General features: G+C 36.2%; 1 protein-coding gene across 6 annotated transcripts in view; it reads left to right on the top strand.

Moving 5' to 3' along the window:
* Positions 1-24,301, top strand: part of LOC127801335 (phototropin-2) — a 39,873-nt gene that overhangs the window by 13,437 nt on the left and 2,135 nt on the right. For 5 of the 6 annotated variants that reach the window (XM_052336344.1, XM_052336342.1, XM_052336341.1 and 2 more), the window contains 7 exons: positions 8,800-8,884; positions 15,023-15,070; positions 16,013-16,093; positions 18,828-18,931; positions 19,633-19,682; positions 21,553-21,659; positions 23,071-23,190. In XM_052336344.1, coding sequence (XP_052192304.1) covers positions 8,800-8,884; positions 15,023-15,070; positions 16,013-16,093; positions 18,828-18,931; positions 19,633-19,682; positions 21,553-21,659; positions 23,071-23,190 — 595 coding nt within the window. The remainder of the gene's footprint in view (positions 1-8,799; positions 8,885-15,022; positions 15,071-16,012; positions 16,094-18,827; positions 18,932-19,632; positions 19,683-21,552; positions 21,660-23,070; positions 23,191-24,301) is intronic. The other variant, XM_052336345.1, reaches the window with a different exon arrangement.

Here is a 24,301-nt window from a genome sequence, read left to right as displayed (position 1 = left end):
CTCAGCTTTTCAGCAAAAGTTGATTTTTGCCTTTTCACCTTTTCTCTCTTCTTACTTTCTTGTCCCCTGAGCTTTTTTATCGCTTGCTCATTGTCCACATATAGTCACATCTCCTATATATAAAGACTCCAAACAAGTCCCTGTGGAAGGAATAAGCAGCTGGTAGTAGGCTTGGTGATGTGCTTGCTGTTGTAGTGGATTAGTGTTACATTATTACTCTGTTGTATAATTTGTATTGTTATAAACTTTGTTAGGTTGTTAGGCGGTTAAGGCTAAGTATATAAACTTAGCCTCATTTCAGTTCTTTGTAATTGTGTTTTCATTTTCTAATCAATAAGATCAGCGAGGTACTTTTTCTTCTCTCACGTTTTTCTTCTCCATTGTGAAGCTTTTGCTTCATGGTATTAGAGCCCTAGACTAGCGTTAATGGCCTCTAATCTCGAGTTTAGTTCTTCTTCTCTTCCTCATTCATCTTACACTCTGTCTTCGGCCACACAATCTGATTTCTCAGCAATGGCGAAGGCATTCAATTTTATACCAATTAAATTGGATTCTGGAAATTATTTGTTTTGGAAGGCACAGATCTTGGCCACAATTAGGGCGTTCGATCTGCTGCCTTTCATCAACAAATCTCCTCCTCCATCGAAGTATGTCTCTGAGGCCACCTCCAATCACAATGCTCTAGTTGTCAATCCTGAGTATCTCAATTGGATTAGATCAGATCAGCTGTTGCTAGGTTGGTTGTTTTCTACAATAGAGAAAGACATTCTTGCACAGGTGATTCATTGTGAATCATTTGTCGAGGCATGGACAATTCTTGAGAACTCTTATTCATAACAAACTGACGCTCAATCATTTCAATTAAATCAATAGTTAAGGTCTATAAAGAAGAATGATCTGCCTGTTAATGATTATATTTTGAAAATCAATACCATAGGACATGCCCTAGCTGCTATTGGAGAACCTTTAAATGATAAAGATTTGTTGATGGCAATTCTCGATGGATTAGATAATGACTATGAAACTGTTGCGAGTCTTATTACCTATCAGATGGATGAGATTAATATGGAAAAAGTTCAATATTTGTTACTGATGCATGAGCAGAGGCTTGCTGCCAAAAATACATCTAGTTCGTTTGGTCTTGATTTTAGTGTGTTGCCATCTGTGCATGTGAATCTTGCATCTCAATGGTTTAGAAATGGGAATGGTTCTAATAGAGGAGGTTTTCTCAATAGAGGAGATTCTATTCCAAGTAGAGGTGGTTTTAGAGGAGGAAGAGGTCGTGGTAGGTCTTTTGGTAGAAGGATCTATTGTCAATTGTGTGGGAAGCCTGGTTATTTTGTGGACAGATGCTATCATAGGTTTGATTGAAACTTTCAACATACTTCAAGTCCAAATTTTGGTCCACAATTTGGTAGAGGTGGTGGTGTATTGCAGTCTGACCCGCAAGCCTTTATAGCTACTCCCACTGGATCTAATATAGCTTCCTTGACTGAGTTAGGGTCTGCACCTGGGACTCACTATGGTTATTTGTCCCAATCCTCTTCATTTTCATCCTATCATGGCGAACCTTCTTGGTTTGTAGACTTCGGAGCTACAAACCACATTACTTCCAACCTTAACAACCTTTCACTTCATTCTCCATACAATGGCAATGACAAAGTTGCAATGGGTAATGGTAAGAAGCTCTCTATTTCTAACATTGGACTTAGTCAAAACACTTATATCATTTCTTTACCTAATGTGCTTCATGTTCCTAATATGAAGAAGGACCTCATTAGTGTGTCTCAACTTACTAAGGATCATAATGTGATTGTTGAGTTTCATTCTGATTCCTATTTGATTAAGGACAAGGATTCAAGGCTGGTGCTACTTCAAGGGATCCTTAAAGATGGATTCTACCAGCTTGCTCCAGCATTTGCTCATGCTGAATCCAAGGCTGTGTCTTCTGTCAAGTCCAAAAATCTGGCTGCTAATGTGTTTGCTAGTGTGTCTTCTTTGAATAAATGTAAAGGATAGAGTCCGTCCTCTTTGTTTCCTTCTAATGTGTCTTCTAGCATAAAAGTAGCTCATGTTAACAAGATATGTTAGTAATGGCATGCCAAATTAGGGCATCCTTCCTTTCATGTACTTTAGTATGTTTTGAATAAAATCAATATTCCTTGCTCTAGTTCTGATATTTCATTATGTGATTCTTGCAAATTGGGCAAAATACATCAGGTTCCCTTTGCTAGTTGTCAAATTAATGCAAAGAAACCTTCAGAGTTGGTTTATTCGGATTTGTGGGGTCCTTCTCTTATTCTTTCTACTAAGGGGTACCGTTATTATATCATCTTTGTTGATACTTACACTAGGTATACATGGCTATATCCCTTGAAACTAAAGCCTGATGCCTGACCATTTTCAAAACTTTCCACAAATTTGCTGAGTTGCAATATCAATCTAAACTTAAAGCCTGACCACATTGATAATAATGGTGAGTTTAAAGCCTTTTTACCTTATCTTCATGCTTGTAGCATTCAATCTCGGTTTACTTTCCCTTATACACACCAAAAAATGGTGCAACTGAAAGAAAATATCGACACATAGCTGAGATGGGTCTTACATTGTTAGCCAATGCTCACATGACCTAAAATTTTGGGTAGAGGCATTTCAAACTGTTGTCTACACTATAAACTTGTTACCAGCCTCGCCTCTAAATTTTAAATCTCCCTTTGAAATCCTTTACCATGAACAACCTAACTATATGCAACTGCAGCCTTTTGGGTGTGCTTGCTTTCTTTTTCTTCGACCCTATAACAAGCACAAATTCAATTTTCATTTTACCAAGTGTGTGTTTCTTGGTTATAGTCATGTTCAAGCAAAGTATAAGTGTATGCATCATTCGAGGAAAGTCTATGTGTCAAGACACGTGCAGTTTAATCCAGAGGAATATCCCTTTCCTCTTTTGTGTTCTACTTCTCTTCCTTCTTGCTCCCCTTAGCTAGTGTCTAATGGTCTTTCCACTACGTTTCTTCAATGTCTTCCTCCCTTCTCTTCTAGTTCTTCTACTCCTCAAGTAGCACAACCCTCTATCTTTACCTTATCTCCTTCTGTTTTTGTTGATTCTTCTTTTAATCATGCCTTACCCCCTACCACTTATCGGCCTCCTGTTCCATTCAAACTACCCAAACACAAAGCTGCTCCACAACACCTTTTGTTCACCCTATGGTCACCAGATCCAAGTCCAAGCAACTTGTTATCACCTTTTCTCATGCCTTAGTGAGTTCCTTAGAACCCAATTCTGTTCATGAAGCTCTCTTAGACTCTAGTTGGGTTAAAGCTATGGAAGAAGAGTACTTTGCCCTTCAATGTAATTAGACATGGGATCTGGTTCCATTTTCTCTTGATATGAACCTGATTGACTGCAAGTGGGTGTTTAGAATTAAATACAATCCTAATGGGTCTATTTTTAAGCATAAGGCTCAGCTCGTAGCTAAGGGTTTTCTCCAAAATCATGGAATTGACTATGCTGAAACGTTTAATCCTATTGTCAAGGCTCCTACTATCCGGGTTTTGTTTTCCTTGGCTGTTACTTTTGGATGGGATATTCAATAAGTTGATGTGAATAATACATTTCTTAATAGAGATCTAAATGAAGAGGTGTTTACGTCACATCCTGAAGGTTTTGTGGGTTCTCAATTTCCTTCTCCTGTGTGTCTATTGAAAAAGTCTCTTTATGGGCTCAAACAAGCCCTTAGAGCTTGGTACACGAAATTAAGATCTGCCTTGCAAGATTGGGGTTTTAAAAGAGTTGTTTCTAATGTTTTCCTATTTATTAAAAGAACCTCTGAGTTTGTGCCATTTGTTTTGGTGTATGTGGATGATATTCTTGTCATAGGTTCTAATTCTATATCTCTTCAAGACTACGTTCGAGATTTAGACACTCATTTTGCTCTTAAGACTCTAGGATCTATTAACTACTTCCTAGGGTTTGAAGCTCATAGAGACCCCACTAGTATATATCTTACTCAATCCAAATACACTTTGGACTTATTGAAAAAGGCAACAATGCAAGATTGCAAGCCCTGTGCTACTCTAATGAGTTCGAACATTTCCTTGACTAGTGAGGGTGATTTGTTTTCTAAACCATCTCTCTATAGAACTATCATTGGTTCCCTTTAGTATTTAACTCATACTCGGCCAGACATTGCATTTGTAGTGAATAAATTGAGTCAATTCTTGTCCTCACCTAAGCTGCAACACTGGTTAGCTTGCAAACGGTTGCTTTGGTACCTTAAAGGGATAGTATATACGGATGTTGATCATGCGAGGTGTAAGGTTACTAGACGATCTACCAATGGGTTATGTGTCTTTCTTGGTAAGAACTTATTGGTTTGGGGCTCATGGAAACAATCTGTAGTGGTCAGATTTGTTAGTGAAGCTGAGTATAGGGTTATAGCATAGGGAGTAACTAAGGTCTTGTGGCTCAAATCTCTATTTTTAGAGTTAGGTTATCCATGTGTTAATACTCCAATTCTTTGGTGTGATAACCTAGCAGCCAAAAGTATTGTTGAAAATCTATTGTTTCACTACCAAGCACATTGAGATTGATGTGCATTTTGTAAGAGAAAAGGTGGAAAATGGTGATATTGAAATCCAGTATGTTCCCACTCTTCACTAGATGGCTGATATTTTTACTAAAGGATTGTCAAAGGACAGGTTTTTTGTTCCTGTGTAAGAAGCTTAGTCTCAAGCTGTCACCTATGTATCATAGCCATGTTGCTCCAGACAGTCTATAGCCTATAGATAGTCTACAAACTAGTTCTTTGTCATCTGCTATAGAGTCTGATTTGAGGGGGAATGTGGAAGGAATAAACAGTTGGTAGTAGGCTTGGTGATGTGCTTGATGTTGTAGTGGATTAGTTTACATTATTACTCTGTTGTATTGTTATCATCTTTGTTAGGCTGCTAGGCGATTAAGGCTAAACTTAGCTTCATTTCAATTCTCTGTAATTGTGTTTTCATTTTCTACTCAATAAGATTAGCGAGGTACTTTTTCTTCTCTTGCATTTTTCTTCTTCTCCATTGTGAAGCTCTTGCGTCAATCCCAAAATACCCTACAAAAAAGGCCTTCTAAATCTCCACACTTGGGTGAAATTCAGGATCACAATGAACCTCTTTGTCAGTCTTCAAAGTCTTAATTTGATATATAATCCATCAAAATAAATGTTGATCAAAATAACTGGAGCTAGGTGGTTTATATCATTTATTGATGATTGCACCCGAACCACTTGGATCTATCTATTAAAGAATAAATCTGAAGTGGGTTTTGTTTTTCCAAATTTTTATAACATGATAAAAACTCAATTCAATGGGAAAATCAAAAGAATTCGATTAGATAATGCTAAGGACTATTTCAATCAGTTCCTTACTTCCTATTTCCAAGCAAAAGGCATAATTCACGAGTCCTCTTGTGTGAATACTTCACAACAAAATAGGGTGGCCGAAAGGAAGAATGGGCTTCTCCTAAATATCACTAGAGCTCTTTTATTCCAAAAGAATGTGCTAAACAGTATTGGGGGGAAGCTATACTTACTACAACTTATCTTATGAACAGGCTACCATCAAAGAGTTTGAATTCTCAAAGCCTTCTCCAATTGTTGTCTCAATTCTTTCCTCAAGTTTCAACCTCTAGTGGACTTATACCTAGAATATTTGGGTGTGTAGCATTTGTTCATTTACACTCCCAACAAAGGGTAAAACTTGATCCTAGAGCCCTTAGGTGTATTTCTGTGGGATATTCACCTACTCAAAAGGGGTATAAGTGTTTTCATCCACCAACTAAAAGATTCTTTGTATCTATGGATATTACATTTGTTGAACAAAATCAATATTTTGTTTAGAATTCTCTTCAGGGGGAAACCTCAATAACTGATGAAGCAAATAAGGATTTATTCCTTCTTGAGTTTCCATCCTTATCACCTTCATCTATTCAACACTCTCAACCTAATGTTGTATCTCTACAACCTACATTTAAGACTCAGTCTAAACCTCAAGAGCAGATAGAAGAAGTGCTTGTTCAAAAACTTGAAACTCGTCCACTTCAAGTATACTCAAGGAGGAAGAGACCAACTGCTCATTCAGCACCTGATCCTGGACATGAATCAGTATCTAATGAAGTAACTACTTCTACCTACATTTCTCCTAATGAATCTGAACATATTGCTGACCTATCTAACTCCTGTGACCTACCTATTGCTACCCGTAAAGGAACTAGAACCTGTACAAAACATCCTATGCATTTGTTCATGTCCTATGAAAATTTGTCTCCTAGTCACAAAGCATTTTCACTACCATTAACTCAATTCCCACACCAAAAACAGTATTTGAGGCATTAAGCAATGAGAATTAGAGAGATGTTATGAGGGTAGAGATGTAGGCACTTGAAAAGAATAAGACATGGGATCTAGTAAAGTTGCCTAAAGGGAAGAATACAGTGGGGTGTAGGTGGATATTTACAGTTAAGTACAATTCAGATGAGTCTTTAGAAAGATACAAGGCAAGAGTAGTTGCTAAGGGTTATGCCCAAACTTATGGTAAGGATTATATTGAAACCTTTGCCTCGGTTGCAAAAATGAATACCATAATGATTTTACTATCCCTAGCAACTCACTTTGGTTGGAAACTACAACAATTTGATGTGAAAAATGCATTTCTACATGGAGATCTAAAGTAGGAAATTTATATGGAGGTTCCACCAAGAATGAGTTCAGTAATAGATAAAGATGTGGTATGTAGGTTAAACAAAGCCCTATATGGATTGAAACAATCACCTAAAGCTTGGTTTGGGAGACTTACCAAAGCCATGTTGAAATTGGGATACAAACAAAGCCAAGGAGATCATACCCTATTTATAAGACAGTCTATGGTTGGAAAGATTTCTATTTTGTTAGTTTATGTAGATGATATTGTAATGACAGGAGATGACTTGGAAGGAATGGAAAGTTTAAAACAGTGCTTAACTAAGGAATTTGAAATTAAAGGGTTAGGCAAGCTGAAGTACTTCTTGGGTATTGAAGTAGCTCACCCACAACAAGGTATTTTCATATCTCAACATAAATATATTGTTGATTTGTTAACCGAGACAAGTATGCTAGGGTGCAGGCCAACTGAAACCCCTATTGAATCTAATCATAAACTAAGTAGCAGTCCAGAAGATGTTGCAACAGATAAAGGTCTCTACCAAAGATTAGTTGGGAGACTCATTTATCGATCACATACTCGACTGGACATAGCATATATAGTGGGAGTGGTTAGTCAATTTATACACAATCCTAAGGAGATACACCTGAAAGTAGTGCATAGAATCTTGCATTATTTGAAAGGCACACCAGGCAAAAGAATTCTATTCAAAAGAGGACAAGAACTAACTCTTGAAGCCTACACGGATGCTGATTATGCAGGATCAATAGATGATAGGAGATTAACATCTGAATATTGCACCTTCCTAGGAGGAAATATTGTGACTTGGAGGAGTAAGAAGCAGAATGTTGTGTCAAGATCAAGTGCAGAGACAGAGTTTAGGTCAATGGCCCTTGGGATTTGTGAGCTACTATGGATTAAAATAATCTTAGAAGATTTGAAAGTCAAATGGAAGGATCCTATGAAGTTATATTGTGATAACAAGTCAGCAATCAATATTGCATACAATCCGATGCAACATGATCATACTAAACATGTGAAAGTTGACCGGCATTTTATAAAAGAAAAATTAGAGAGTGGTCTAATCTGCACTCCATTTATGCCTAAGGAAGTCAACTTGCAGACCTTCTCACTAAAAGCCTTCCAAGGGCAGCATTTCAAAGGCTAACAAGCAAGCTGGGAATGGAAGACATCCATTCACCAGCTTGAGGGAGAGTGTCAAGAATAATAGGCAAATTTTATAGATTTATCTGATGTGTAAATTATTGTTATTTGTTTCATGTAATTGCCGATGATGTTTTTTTCAGTTATATTTACTTAGTAGTGGGCTAAGTTATGGACCTAGTGAATGATCTAGATGGTTAGCTAAGTGCTTCCTTATTTTAAGGAAGTGGGGTAGTAGAGTAGTGCTCCTCCTAACTGTATATATATGAGGCAGTGAATCAGAAATAATCATCAGATTTTCCTTGCTAAAATCCGTGACAATATTAAAATTGTGAGTTTAATCCATTTGCAAAGTCCTTCAAATGGGCCTCAAATTTCAACTCAGTTAATTTTTTGCAGAACTGATTGACAGTGACTGTAGGCATAGTCAACTATGACCTCCATAGTCAATTGGACTCATATTCTATCTTGCTATAGTTGACGCAATTGACTAAGGTTTGCCAATACATCATGCTAGCCTAGTCAATTCCCTATAGTTGATCCCTAATCAACTACTCACTCAATGGTCAACTCTCAAGGCTTTTGGCTCCTGTAGTGACCTTATAGTTGCCTGCAACTCAACTATCAACTACTTCAAGCTATAGTTGACCATAAGCTCAACTATTCAACCTCTAACCCTCAATACACTTCCCAAGCCCTTTTCTAGAAATTTGTTGGTCATTTGTCACTAGATATTTCACAGATAATATAAGGAATGTTCAACATCTCTCCTATCGTAATAGTTAAATTGTTGATACTTTCTATTGCATTTGAGATAACAATTAGTTAACTCTTCCAAGTTGAAGGTTAACTATTTTGTGCTTCTTTTTCTATAAGTCTATGTTTACTCTCCCTCCCTCCCTCTCTCTCTCTCTATATATATAATAACTGTATTGTTGGTGTTGGTTGCAGTGTTCATTTGGTGGAACTGAAAGGTACTGGTGAACTCTATGCTATGAAAGCAATGGACAAGTCTGTAATGTTGACGCGCAACAAGGTCTGAATATTTTAGAGAACCGTAATTCAAGCATTACCAAATTTATATAGTTTCCATTACATAAGATCATTTGTGTTTTATGTGATATTATTTGACATGTAACTAGTAAATGCCTAAAAGAAACTAAACAAAGGTCTCTACCAATTTTTATGAGGTTGTTGAAGTTTTATTATCCAGTTATTTCTGACCTCACTGGTCCTCATTCAAAGTCCTAGCTGAAGTTAGTTTTGGGCTCTGGGACCAAGTATTATACCCAAGACCTTCCCCACTACAATACAATTATGACATTGGGTTGTGACTGAACCAAATAATATATACCCTCAGCTTCCCCAGTATGTTACAAGTGTGATATTGGGTTGTGAAAAACACCCTTCTTTGAGCCTTCGCATCGCATCCTACCTAACTACAAACCCCTTGTTGGATTCCCATACCATGCATGACAATGGACTTAGGTCAGCTATAATACCAGTCGAAATACCATTGGTTCTTGCCCAAATTAGCTCTGGGGTTTATTTAAGACATGCCCGCTCCACTGCCAAATGTGGGACTTGTGGTGTTATATCTTGATTCTGCACTTGTCATCTAGCCAGACAAAAACATTAATAATAGAAAAAGATTAAAAAATGCTTAGTATGATTAAGTAGGGGAATTATGCCCAGTTTGTCCTCCAATTCTTTTAGATTTTATTTGATATTGCCTTTAAAATATTATTTATTTTTGGAAAATAGTGTATTTTCTAGGTGTCTTTAATTTGGGGCTGTTGTAGCATATTGATACTTGGACTACTCTTCATAAGTGCTGACTAAACCAGTAGAGATTTCTTGTTTTGCTCTTTACTTTTTATGAGTTTTGTCTTTTGTTGAGTGCAGCTATGCTCTCTCTCTCTCTCTCTCTCTCTCTCTCTCTCTCTCTCTCTCTCTCTAACAGTGAGTTCCAGCCACTTTCCTCCTTTTAGTAGTTGGCTATTCTTTGTTGCTTTATTGCATTTAGTTTCTAATTGTTGGATTGATCTCTACTCTTGTGATTATTCCTTGAGATTTTTCTCAAGTTGTGAGATTTTGAACTAGCTTCTTATTATTGGCACATGCTGGTACTTTTTTGGACAAATTGGCAGGGTATTAAAGGGTGATATTGATGTTGAGGGGAGTATTTTAAATCATATTAGGATTCGCTGAGTTGGGTTCCCTCTTCATATTGCCCTTGTTATGTTAGTCAATCAACTATTTGATTTGGTTATACCCATAGTTTGACTATTATGGTATGCGACTTTATTGGTTGTGTCGTATGAGATCTTTTGTTGAGTAGGTTGTGGAAATAGTATGAAATTGTCAGTTTCAAGATGCAGTAGCCAGTATAGGATGTTCTTTATGGCATGAGAAGGATATTAGGGATAATTTCAAATGCTATCTTCCTAGCTGGGACAAAGTCTGTCTTCCTCACTTGGTATAGGAAAGTTAATCTCTTCAAGGTAAGCTGCAGACTTTTACTTTTGAGAAGAAATAATTTTGGAAGAGGCCAATGTATAGGAAGCACGATCCCATTGGATCTCCTTTATCTGTAATTGGGCTTTTTAGAGGCAATAATTTGTGTTTGGAATGAGTTTCACAAGCTCATTCTGTTTTCGGGGTCTAATAGGTTCAAGGTGACATCTGTTGAATTTGGGGCGGCCATGGGTCCCTGTGTGAGGTGCTCTTATATCTTCTCTAGCAGCTTAAGATAAGATAGTCTTATTGGAATCATGCTTCACTTTCCCATTGGAAGATAGTGTTCTTCCTGTTGTTTAGGTGAAATTTCTTAGACTGGAAGACTGGCTTGTTGGCTACTTTCTACATTTCGCTTCAAGATCACCAATGACTAGACAAGGGGCAAGGATTGTGAAAGGTCCATTAGGAGGAGTGCTATTTTTAGCTTGTTTGTTCCATGGTTCCGGTACCTTTGTAATAAAGCAAGCTTAAGCTCCCCTTGGAACGGAAGGATTTCTGCAGATTGTGGGCTCCTTTCTACATGGCCTGTTTTGTCTGGACAACTACTTTAGGTGCCATTCTGGTTAAGGTAACCTATGGAATTAGAGACTATTTTGGAGGATTCATGTGTAAGAAGAGCAACTAGTTGGTAGATCACCTCTTTCATTGCAATGTCATGTGGAGCCATCAGTGGAAGATTTGTCGGGTAATTTTCTTTTATCTCCTTGTACTCAATTTTTAATCTAAATCTTTAAGCACTAATTCTCAATTACATAGTACTTAAGTTCTTTTCCAAGAAAAACAACTTTCCAATTTAATCACCTGATAGTACTGAAAACTCCACATGATATAGTGGAAGCATAATTACACATATAATATAGCTGATTAAATTTTTAACTATAATTCCTCAATGATATGACCAAAAATATCCCCTTTTGGCATAACATCCAATTCTGCAAATCCTTAAAATCCCATATCCAAAAACTTTTCTGGGATCAGACAAATTTATTTCTGTTACAAAATTTTACTGGAACAGTCCTGAGATTCTTAGGCATCTCTTATAATTTTTAGAGAATTTTATGAACTCATTTACACCCTAAAACAATTCATAATTTTTAGTGTTCACAGTACACCCTTTCGGATTTGACCTCCTATCACCAACTAAATGATTTTCAAATGGTACCAAAATTTCCAAATAGACTTACTGACAATTTTGGACATCCATCCTATTTTTACAGAATTTTTCAAAATTGTTTTGAGCCCTTTTTAACTACATCTTTCTCTGATGTCAGCATCCGGAAACCTTTCTGGGTAGACTATAAATTCCGAATTTATTCACATAGCAAATGTACTCTTTTTACACCCAAATTTAAATGAGGTCAGGATAAAATATCAAAGTATCTCTGATGTATCTGGAATTTTATCTCGCCCCTAAGATGGGTTTTCCCATTTTTCTTTGAAGATTTCCAAATCTGTCAATGTGTTAAAGTACCTAGTTCATCTTCTTCTTTTTTTTCTTTATTTTCGGTTCTTTTTGTTGAATTTGCTCCAACCAAATAATCAAATCACCATATAAATTCTTCAACAGACATTTAAGACTAAAACCTCAAAGTAACCAATCATATGATCATTCAAAATCTAAGACTATAACCTGAACAAGACATTCAATCATATAATCATTCAATCTTTCATCTAAACACTTAGTGAAAACCTACATAAACATAAGTTTTTGATAACTCTTAATTTCCAAAATTCCATCAGATGTTCATATCAAACTCAAAGCTCCAAAATAAAGTAGGCAACAACACACCAAGCCTTTATCCCATTATGTGCGGTTAGCTACCTGAATTCTAGCTTTCCATTCATTTTAGGCCGTATAATCTGTAAGGTCCATATAATTAATATCAAACCTAAGTGTCTCCTACCAAGTTTTTCTTGGTCTTCCTCTACCTCTTTTGTTAAATACTTGTTCCATTCCATCCACTCTCCTCACAAGAGCCTTTATTGGCCTCCTCCAAAATAAAATAAATATTTCAAAAATATTATTCATTACAATTTCTAAATTAGCTTAGGTAGGAAATAAGAGAGACAATCAAACAAGGGAGAGAGTGCTAAAAGGCCTGCCGTTTGTTCTCTTCTTGCCTTTGGCAAATCTTCAACCTGAAAAATGTTAATAAAGAGCTACACACAGTAAATCCTCGATGCACATACAAGCATTCAAATTCAAGCATCATACAACATGTTCATGACTTATATAAATTCATGCACTTTAACATCAGTTAGCAAATCGTGAATCAAACATCTTCTCTAGCATATTTAGATCCAACTCAACTATGCTTGTGAAGCACCTCTATAGGCCTCAAGATAGGCGTAGCCTATATGTACTAGGTCAAACAAAGCTTAAAAGCATACATAACATACTTTGCAATAATTTAATGCATTAAAACAACTCATTGTGCCTGCCATATGAAATGAAAAACATAGAGAATTTACATTTCTAGGTGTAGAAAAGATTGCCAAAGTGTAATGCAACTCCTCTCTATTTTCTTCCAAACAATGAAAGCTTTTTGTTATTTTTTGCCTACATTCCACTCGATTTTCTAGTCACTGGAGTGTCATTGGCCTACCAAATCACCTCTACCTTGTAGCCCACTCTTCATGGAATAGGAACCACCTTTTTCCACCAATGGAAGGTAGCTGGAGTCATCAGAAATTGTTGACTGAAGATCAAGGAGAAAAGGAAAGCAGCGTTCAAGACGAAAAGGAAAGCAGCCTTATACGTCTGCTTCTAGAATGCTATGCCTTTTAGGAAGTTTCTAAATTTTATAAATCTTGTGTAGCGGAGATGAGGATGTTAAGATGGATGTGCGGACATACAAGAAAGGATAAAATTAGAAATGAAGTTATTCGTAATAAGGTAGAAGTAGTGCCAATCGAGGAGAAGATGAGAGAGACTAGACTAAGATGGTTTGGTCATGTGAGAAGGAGACTAAGAGACGCTCATGTGAGGAGAGTTGATGAAATGGAACAATTAGTCACAAAAAGAGGTAGAGGTAGACCCAAGAAGACTTTGGGAAAGACATTAAAATTTGATATGAAATATATGGATCTAAATGAGGATATGACAAAAGACAGAAATACATGAAAGTCTAGAATTCATGTAGCCGACCCCACATAGTGGGATAAAGGCTGGATATGTTGTTGTTCTTTTGGACAGTTTCCTAATTTCAAATTAGGATACTTTCCTAATGTGTTTTATTGTAATCTTCCTTCTTGTAATCTTTCCTAAGCTGTAAATATTCAACCCTATAACTAGGGCTCTATGTGAATAAGACTTTTAAGTTTTTCCGTCCAATTTCACAGAAATGTCTCTAGAAATTGCTCTGACGACCAACTTCATTCTCTGGCAGTGTTGACAAAGCAACTTTTTGCTAGTTTTTCACTGTTCTCTGACCACTTTTTGGCGTGAATTAACTAGGAAATTCGAAGTCCTAAATGTCTTCTAACTCAAATTCATGTCTCCCTCAATAGACTCTTTGTAGAGCTCGAGAGTAGCCACCTGGATAAAGAAACTTTCGAATTTTAAAATAGATTTTTCCCTTTCCTCTCAACCAAATCAGCCCAATTTGTTGATAAAACATCTTATCTCTTGAACAGATATGTCACTATAAATTTATTAAGTCCAAGGATATATCTTTTGATTTTTTTCCTAAGTATCCTTGTTTATCAAAGAAGCAGTTTTGAAGTTTATCCCATATCCCTAAGACATTCTTGACATGTATCAGCTTTAAAATTCCCTTATCCTCTCGTATATTTTTCAGGAACTTTTCAGAAAATTTCCTCATTTTTAAACATTATCTTTCCTATTGTGAGCATCTTTCCTAATTGCTAAAAATATTTGAAGATTCCAAAATTCCCCAATTATCATAGTTCAGTAATTTCCACCCCAAAAACCCTTTATGGAATTTTTCCATAATTTTCAAAAATTATCTACTGTTTTTCATATTTAATTTGGATTTTTAAGCTATTTTCCCATTTTTCCTACAAATTCATATTTTAGCCAACATTCCACGGATTTTCAAGCTTAAACATCATTATGGATAACTAGACTTCAAAGTAAAAGGTTTGACCACTTTCCCCCCTTTTTCCAAAGTTTGCGTTCAAAATTACCAAAATGCCCTCATGGGTCCAAATGACAAAATGCCGCTATCATTAAAAAATCTGAATATTACAGGCATCCCTGTTAGACCTCTTATATTATCTCGATTGGGGTGCTTGAGACAAGGTTGGAGTGTATTTAGATGATCAGTTATTTTTACTTCATGTGGTGCATTTAGCGTGTATTTAGGGAAGAGCATTTAGAGATTTTTCAGATTTTGATTTGTTGCTTGAAGGCTCGTTTTCTTATTTTTGTGGTTAAGAAGGAATTTAACTTTTTTTTCTTTTGTTATTTTTTTCTTAGTTTATTATGGATGATTTATTTTTGCCCTTGGATAGATAGTTCCTAAAATGTTCTTGTCTATTATATTTATGATAGTAATTGACCAATTTATGGCACCTTCCATCTGTCTTATTTTATTTATCAACCAAGAACGTGATTTTCTTTCTCAGCTCAACATAAACTGTTATAATCCATTTATTTCTTCTTGTGTTCCTATTTGGGATTCCCTCACAGGAACTTGATGCGAAGAATGCATTTCTTTGTGGTGATTTGGAGGAAGAAGTATGTAAAGATATCCAACCATAGTTCTCTTATTATCCTACTGTGGGCAATGCTTGTCAGTTAAATGAAAAGCACTTCAGGATTAAAAACCAGTCTCCTAAAGATTGGTTTACCAGTAGCTACGTTACTTTGGTACAGCCATTACCCTAACATACTTTATTCATTAAATGAAGCAGTTGTAAGATCACTGCTGTATCATATTTGTGGATTAGGAAAAAGGTTCTGGAATATTAGATGCATGCAACTGAAATTTTAGACTACAAACTTGGATCCACTAAGATATTTTCTTGGGATTAAAGTAACTATATAAAGACATCTTTATATCTTAGAGAAAAAAAAAAGAAGGATTTTTATGTACCTAAACAAACTAGCATGTGAGTTCTACACCAACAAATTCACTTATTGAGGTTAATCACAGACTCTGCTGCGCATCCAGATGTTTACTGAATTTTAAGGTATATTAAATCTGTCCTACAAATGGGCCATATTCTCCATTCCGGTCACTATGTGTTAGAGGTTCTTCTTGATGTAGATTGTGCATGTAAAGTTGATGGTAGACAAGTTACTGTATCTTGTTACTTGGTGAAGCAAGAGACATGTAGCATTGTAAAGTTGATAGAAGTACCAATACCCAAATTTTTATCTTGTGTCCCATATGCAGTCTACTTTTTCACTTGTTTTGCGCATAGGGCCATGACTTGTTTAACTTGCCAGGATCAGTACTTATCATACAATGTCTTATTACAGGTTTACAGCACTATTTTAGTCACTCTATGATGTATTTTAAACACAATAATTTGAATTGTGTAGATTTAAATGGACTTCTCCTCTAGGAAATTTGCAGTTTCTGGCATTGCTAGACATTCCTTGATGATGTACCATATATAATCACTTCATATCATTGCTTTCTTATGAAATAAGGCATGTAGAGCCATTTTTCAGGTGCACAGAGCATGCATTGAGAGGGAAATCATTTCACTGCTGGATCATCCGTTCCTTCCAACACTCTACACTTCTTTTCAGGTTTTACATGTTCTCTCTTTGTTTTATCCTTCGGCAGTTTTCAGTATCATGGATACCAACAATATCACTATGTGCATGGAGACACGTATTCTATTCATCTCTAAAAGAGGCTCTAGCTCACTGGTCACTGTACATTTGCACGTCCTTAGTTGATGCATGAGGTGCAGCACTGGTAGTAAACAATATAATTAATAGAGTCCCATTTATGACAAAGCTGCAACTATTGTTCTTTCAGAGATTCACATTAGTACTTTCCAACACACTGACAATAATTGTTTTAAAGGGAATATTTTACATCCCAGGACATATTAGGAACTATGAGGCCAGAAAGCATAAGCTGTTAATAAATGGCTCAACAATGTATGTCTAGCTTTCTAATACTCTCCCTCACTCACAACCACATGGGTGCATGTGGATTCACTAAACTTAAGGTGCATTGCCACACACAGAACAAGGGTGCACAAAAAAAAATCAATTATTATGGGAGGGACACAAGCATGCATAACAAGACTGGAATATAAGCCCTCTTGGAACTACAACTCTGATACAATTTTTCTAACTACTTTTCTCAAAAGCTTTAGCTTTTTCAGAAGGTAACCAAGAATGTACATCAAACTTTCTAACCAATATAATTTGTGAATGCGTATGGGCACTTCCAATTCCATAACTTTACTTCTGATGTTTGCATTGTTTTTGCATGCTATCCCTTTGGTGACCACATGCATGCTTTACACAAGGACGAGCCTTGGTAGCAACTTTAAACTTTCTAACCAATTTAGCATTTTTGGGGCCCTAAGGTTGTGTCGGCATATTGCCATGTGCTTATTCAAATTGAGGGATTATATTGGACAAAAAATTTAAGTCAGTCACGTGATCCTGTATTTAGTCCCATTATCTGTCCATAAAATCCTTTTAAGTATTGTTGTGATGATAAAATTGTTTATGCTTTTCTTTCTTTATTTTTGTTTTTAAGGAATGTCACAAAAATTTGAGGCCTAATCATAGAAGCCAGGGTCATGGTATCACCCCTGGTACTGCAACTTGGGTCAAACGTCCCAATTCGCCAGTCGAAAGCGACCCAGGTCGCTCTAGGTAGCGAACTGGATTGCCAAAAATGGGCAAACCAGATTTTCATCTTGGTTTCCAAAAGGTTTTTGGGCTTTTAGCAATTTGTCATTGAAGGTCTTTTTTTGTCAATATGGAAGCATACCCACATAGATCGAAGAGAGGCGAGCTTGCCAGTGGTGGTCGGAAGTTCGTTGGACATGTCATGCGCTGGAAACATTACATGCGTGACTCACTCGCCGGTAAACAGGTCACGTGTGTGCATGTGGACTTGATCTCCAACAACTTGCTTTCACCGATAATGTCGCCGGAGGCAGGCGACCCACCTCCGACAACTATTTTATTATTCTTACAATCATTTGTTTGGCTTCTTTCTATGAACGGATTGTGCAAGGGGTTATATATTCCTTTTTGTTTTAGGTAAGTATGGGCTCAGTGTATTCTGCAAGTGAGAAGGGTGCTTTCCAATGCTCTTTAATGTTTTGTTGTTTCTCAATGCTCTTAAATGTTTTGTTTTTGTTGTTTTCCTGACTTTCTTTTACAATTTATTTAGTTTTTCTTTTAAAATTCTTGCTATTTCTATTGCTATTTTTTAATTACTAAAGTTATATTTAGTTAATATTAATTAATATATTGAAGAACTCAATGCTCACAGCATTGACAAAGAGGATAAATATCAGTAAGATTATTTTAAAATATTAATAAAAGTATTAATTTTTATTGAAAAAATTATAAGATATATTACTTTAGTTAGTATAAATTTACTATCAACCCTAATTAATATTCAAAATGTTCCACAACCCCAAATGGCATACTAACTAAGTGTACCCCTCAGATACCCTTGCTATACTAAGTCACTTACTCCGACCCCTAGTTACATTCAAAAATGTACCACGACCCCAAATAGCATACCAACTAAGCCTACCCCCCACATACCCTTGTTATACTAAGTCACATACCCCACCCCATGACCTTTGGCTGCTTTGATATTATGTTAAACTATTAATCACCATCTCATCTAAAAGTTTAAGTTATTAGAGATAAAGAAAACTTTTAAGTTTTAATTACTCTTTGTACTGTCAACAAATCCCTTCACATGTGATCGCCTTAATGACTAGGCCAAACATGTGCCATTACTTAAGTAATGGATTGGCAATGAGCATTGAACAGGACTTCTTTTTTTTTTTTTTTCCTTTCTAATAAGCTTCCTTACACCCTTGCAATGGTTTTGCATGACTTGTTCAATTAAATTTTAGTGCATTTATTTGGATCCAGTTATACTTTGTATTCATTTCAAAGTGATAAGTGAAGATTGGTCAAATCAAGAAAAGCCGTAAAGATGCTTTTTAGAAAGTATTGAACTTCTTTCCTCTCTATAATCATTAGATGAACTGAGTGCAAATGTTATGCTTGGCACAAAAGATGATGTCTACACCGTATGCAAATAGACACAAAAAAAGGTTACTATCTTAGTGTTTGAGACATCATATGAGCATGAGTTCTGTAATAATTGCACTTCTAATATATTTAAAAGGGCATCCTCATAACTAAACTTTCACTGTTAATGAGATTTTAAATTCCTATTGATGCTTCTAGAGAAGGTACTCTCTTTTTCAAGTATTGTACTACCTTTTGAAGGAAGGTTTACTAATGCCCATTTCGGCCTCAGACGTCTACACATGTTTGCTTGATAACGGACTTTTGTCCTGGAGGAGAGTTATTTGCCTTACTTGACAAGCAACCCATGAAAATTTTTAAAGAGGACTCTGCAAGGTACTTTTAGTGTATTCTTTTATTGTTAATGTTGACAAAACCATTCTTAGCCTAAAAACCACCGTTAATAGAAATATTGCTGGTTATTGCTAGTTGTTCCTGCTCGCTCTTGAATTTTGTATGAAGTACACATTGAATTGTCGACAACCAACTAACCTAAAAATCTGAACTTTTTGGGAGGAGAAACATTCATTTATTTATTTTCTTTTAATATTGTCCCCTAACCTGCCCACATTCTCATGCATAAGATGGCCAAACATGTGAAAGTATTTATCTTGTTCTTTCAGTGAGGTTTAGATAGGACCTCTTGCTTGCTCTGAATGCCTTTTTGATTTCATGAAATCAACTCATCAGAAAACTTTTAACTAATGGGATGGGCAGAGAGCTTATGTTATTATTTGTGTGTATTACTCAACAGTGCATCACAGAAAATGTTCCCTTTGTTGGAACCCTCAAGAGAGTGATTGCAAGCATAGGATGTATGAAACTTTTCATACCTTACAAAGTTGTTACATATTTATATAGAATGATGTTCATATATTTGAGTTGTGCAAGGAAGTGATTGACTCATTAGGGGGATTTCTTTTTATTATTTAGAGAATCATCACAATAAATTATAATTATATCCATTCGATATGCACACACTTATTTTTGTCCCCGCGCACAATACTTGTTTAATGTTGACTGCCATGCATCTACAGGTTCTATGCAGCAGAAGTCGTGATTGGCTTGGAATATCTTCACTGTTTAGGTATTTTGTCAACTGAGAACTGATAACTTTTTCTCCAACTATTTCTTTCCTTTCATACATTAAAACGTTTTGACTCTCGATGTGTGAATGGTGAGGAGGCTGAGAATGAACCATGTACTTTGAGGTTTTGTGGGGGCAATTATATAATATGCACTGATTTATGTGCTTTTACATTTGACGCCCATGTGTAGGGAGAATAGTGCATATCTGATGTATACAAATAAAGTAATTGAATGAATATACCAAAAGAAAGACTAAAGGACCCCAAGTGACCCTAATGTGTTAAAAAGGGGCCTAATATGATACACGTGGATAAAGGAAGTGCTTCTACACAGGGTTTAATGGATGGGGGCCATTAAAAGAGTCAAAGGGAATGAAATGTAAGTGTGCAAGTCTCAAAACCACAGAGCGGTTGACAGTTCAAGGTGAACTGTTGACAGGTAGTAAGTAGTCAATGGCCAGAAATGAGAATTTTTTAACCAAATTGAGAAAGCCCTGGAAGGTCTAGACTGTCTACTGTCTTGAGGAAGCGGCCAACAGGCAGCAGGCATGGTCTCAAGACAGATGGGTAGAGGCGACTTCCTGTCAAAAAAGTTGCCAGTCTAATAAGAGAAGCTAAATGGTTAATTATAGGTTGGAGGACAGTGTAGATGCAAGGAGGGTGTAGATTAGTCTGCTTCTAGGTCTGTACAGATTACTGACTAACTTGCATCCCTATCTTTAGTTCACTTTTTCTTTACAGGGTGAAGATAATTTTGAACATCCCAGTGAAAAAATGATACTGACTGTTCTGAGAACTTGAAGATGTTGAATGCAATACCAGAAGAACTCTTAAGATAGTGCAAGAAATTTTAAGATGGCCATGCACTTTGAAAACATGAACCAAAGTGGTGAAGTAATTGCACTAAACAAAAAGGCAAAGGCAAATGGAAAAACAAAGATTTATGGCTCAAAAGGGTGAGAGATAGCTGAGGATTTAAAGAGGTGTGGTTTGGAATAGAGTGCTTAACGTTTCAAACGATTTGTATAGCCATACAATGCAAGTTAAAATCAACAGATCAAGGGATTCAGGATTCACTCCAACAGAAGAAAGGCCAGATATCGAATCTGAATTGAGGACTCGTACTTTGATACCTTTCTCTGAGCAATTAAGAAGATTCACTGATCGCATCTGCTAGAGATGCTTTACCTAACAATGACTTCCAAGTGGGAGTAAACGAAAGTCGATATAGAAATCCTATGCTCAAAAGGCACATTTTTCGATCCTTCAGGCCATAGTCACCCAATTGAAGAGGGCCAAGGGAGGATGGAGGGTGTTGTCAAGATTGGATGGAGTTGACATGCACTGACAGGATCTCTGGCAAGTGAGCATCACAACCAGCAGACAGACGACACATGAGGGCACGTGAAGAAGTTCAGTGATGAGATTTAACTGGTAGCCTCACCAATGGCAGGCAAACCCTTTTGTAACTTTTTCGTCATTCTCCCTCAGTCGTATCTTTTTCTCTCTGGGAAATTTTTTTTATTCATTATTTTGGGGTGGCAAAGAGGAGTGTGGTTCACTGCATTGTTGAAAAATGCTTTCTGAAGTCTCTCCAAATTTTGGTGTCCCAACCTGTGGTGCATGATTTTAATCAACCAGTGAAATATCTCTATTATTAAACCTGTAGTTTCCTGTAGGTGTTGATCCACTACTTGAACCAATGAGTAGCATATCATATGTGATTGAATATAAGTAGAGCTTTGGCTTTTATTTCTTTGGCCGTAAGCATGTTCTTGAATGAAGTAAAAAGTAACTAACCTATGCATTAGTTGCTTGTGTGTAAATAAACATGCCTTATTAATACTTTCTTGCATTTGCATGGTACAGGAATAATTTACCGGGACCTGAAGCCAGAAAATTTGCTGCTTCAAAAGGATGGCCATGTTGTATTAACTGACTTTGATCTGTCATTTATGACATCCTGTAAACCTCAAGTAATATACCATCTCTACAGGAAGTTATTTGCTTTCACGTGTTTAATTGGCTGGATGATTGTACCATTTCTTTTATCAGAATCATACGCATGCAATGAGCTATGCATTTTTTGACTTAGGTCCTTAATTCACAGTATTTTCCTTTTCATTTCTGTTTCTTTTCCCCCTTTCTTTTTTGGTTTTTTTTTTTTTTTTTGGTTAGAAACTACCGAGATCCCTTGTTTATATTTTGGACTTGATATGCTTCTGTGCTACATTTCCTAGAAGATTATGTCTTGATTATATGTTTCAGTTGTATCCTAGATTGTATATATTTCCAAATCCAGATTAGGAAACTGCCTAATCTAGATTTGGAAGCTGCCTATTGTGGTAGAACATCTTGTATATATATTCATCCGACCCTACAAGGGGAATAAGATTGAATATTTGGCCACTTTTGATATTTTTAATTATTTTGATTCCATGAAGATACCAGCAACAGACTGCATATTACCTGCCTCCCTGCCCAGGGGTTTTGTAGTGGGTTTCTTCCATTCCTTTTTGGGATTTTTTGCCCTTCTTCCAACCAATCATAAACCTTTTCCCTCGTATCTCCATAAAAGTCAATTTGTAAATAACTCAACCAAACTGAATGAAGCTTTGTCATTAGTGTTCATGGCCTATCTCGGTTCTGTTTTTCCATGTCATTTCTGAAGAAAAAAGAAGAATTTCCATCCCATTGTTCCGGGTAACATTTGAGTTAAACTTTTTTCTGTTCTTTCCTCATACTCAACTTCGCCCTGCATTCTCTTTGATATGTAGCATACAATGCAGTCAAAGAAAAGATTAGAGTATAGAATCATGGGAACTACCGGTTTCTTTCCTTGGATCCATGTCCACCATCTGCTTGGGTGGAGTCTTACCCAGTGCATGTGGAGAGGGCAGTTTGAATGGACCCATGGGAATTAGTCTGACCAAAGGTTCAGACACCCCATGTTACCAAAAAAAAAAAGGCATTTTCTTTTTTTATCAATGTCTTGTTTATTACCTCCTCAGCTTTGTGTCGTGCAAAGCATGGTGAAGCTTATGCTTTATTTCTTGTCACTGTAATGTAAGATGTGTCAATAACAGTGCTGAGTTGGTTAAATTGTATTGCCCAGTTATTTTGAATTCATTTTGAATAATATCATCTGTAATATCTATATTACAATTCAGGGTAGGTGAAAAAAATATTCACTCTTTCATTCAATTGTTGTTTCATTTTGAATTCATTTTCTGCTACTCCTTGGCTCTTTTGGATATTGCGAATTGTGTCCTGTGTCTTTTTAGCCATGCAATACATCTGTCATGCTAATCAAAATATAATAAGTCTTCTTTGGATATCTACTGGATCCTAGAATAGTTCTTTTGAATATTTCAGTGTCATTTGCAGATTATAAAGCATTATCTTCCTAAGAAGAGAAGGTCTAGGAGTCAACCACCACCAACTTTTGTTGCAGAACCAATTACACAATCAAACTCATTCGTTGGAACTGAAGAATACATTGCTCCGGTATTATGAATCTTCATTTGCTTGTTTTTTGGAGCTGCTCCTTCCAATACTTTAATCAGTGAACTAGATTGAGTTGATTTACTTGTTGCATTTCTTTGGTTGATGATGTTCTTAAGGTTAATGAAGAACTACTTAAAACTGTTTTCCTTCTTTTTTGTGGAAATTTGTTGGTTGTAACTGCCATAACTGAAAAGTATAGTACTTGATTACCAAGCACTACAGGGTTATAACTTTCAAGCTCTGAATTTATTGACATGGGTTTTCAGAATCAAAATATAATCAAATTGTTTTGCAATAATAGGATGCTAGTAACTTAACCTAATGTATAAATTAAATCAAGTTTTTCAATAGAATAGGCATCAAAAAATCTGGAAATTCTAAAAGAAATAAAGCAAGTTTGATGAGGTTTACAGGGACATTTTTCTTTGTTTCCATTTTGTATTTCTATTGGTGATTACTTTGGATTTTTCACTTCGTAGCATATGAAAGTATCCATACTTTATGGTCACATGTTAAAATGGTTATCTAGGTGCCCTGAAATGTGACCTAAAACGATTGTAGCACATACACATAAGCCACACAGCATGCTTTCCTGCCAACTCAATAATATGTTTCAAGTGAAGCCACATATTCAAATCTTAACAGGAACCTCCCCCTCCTTAAAAGACTTGTTACATTTCTGAATAATCATTTATCTTTAGAATGTTAGGCAGTACACCTAACAAACAAAAAAAGAAAAAAGAATGTTATGCATTACACATTAATATTAATTGTTCACTACATGTCCATGTTCCCTCATGTAACATTCCTATACACACCTAAGCATACTGTGATTAAAGTTTTTCTAAGGTCTGATGCTTGGAGACCCCCATACCAAACACTAGTGGCCTTGTCCACGACATAGGTTAAGCCCTATAACTTAAAACGGTAGTACTAATTGACTTGTCCAGGAGCTGGTTCTTGAGAAAATATAACTCAAAACTAATTTTTATGCAAATGAATTTCACACAATGACCGATTGGAGACAGCATCTCTCCAAAATGTATTTAAAGTACTGTGAGGAAATAAGACATGCTTAGTGAATTCTCAGAAAATAGGGTCCCACAATTGC

Source organism: Diospyros lotus, chromosome 5 (assembly GCF_014633365.1).
Source record: "Diospyros lotus cultivar Yz01 chromosome 5, ASM1463336v1, whole genome shotgun sequence".
NCBI classification, from domain to species: Eukaryota; Viridiplantae; Streptophyta; class Magnoliopsida; order Ericales; family Ebenaceae; genus Diospyros; species Diospyros lotus.
This window is presented reverse-complemented; position numbering and strand designations above follow the sequence as displayed.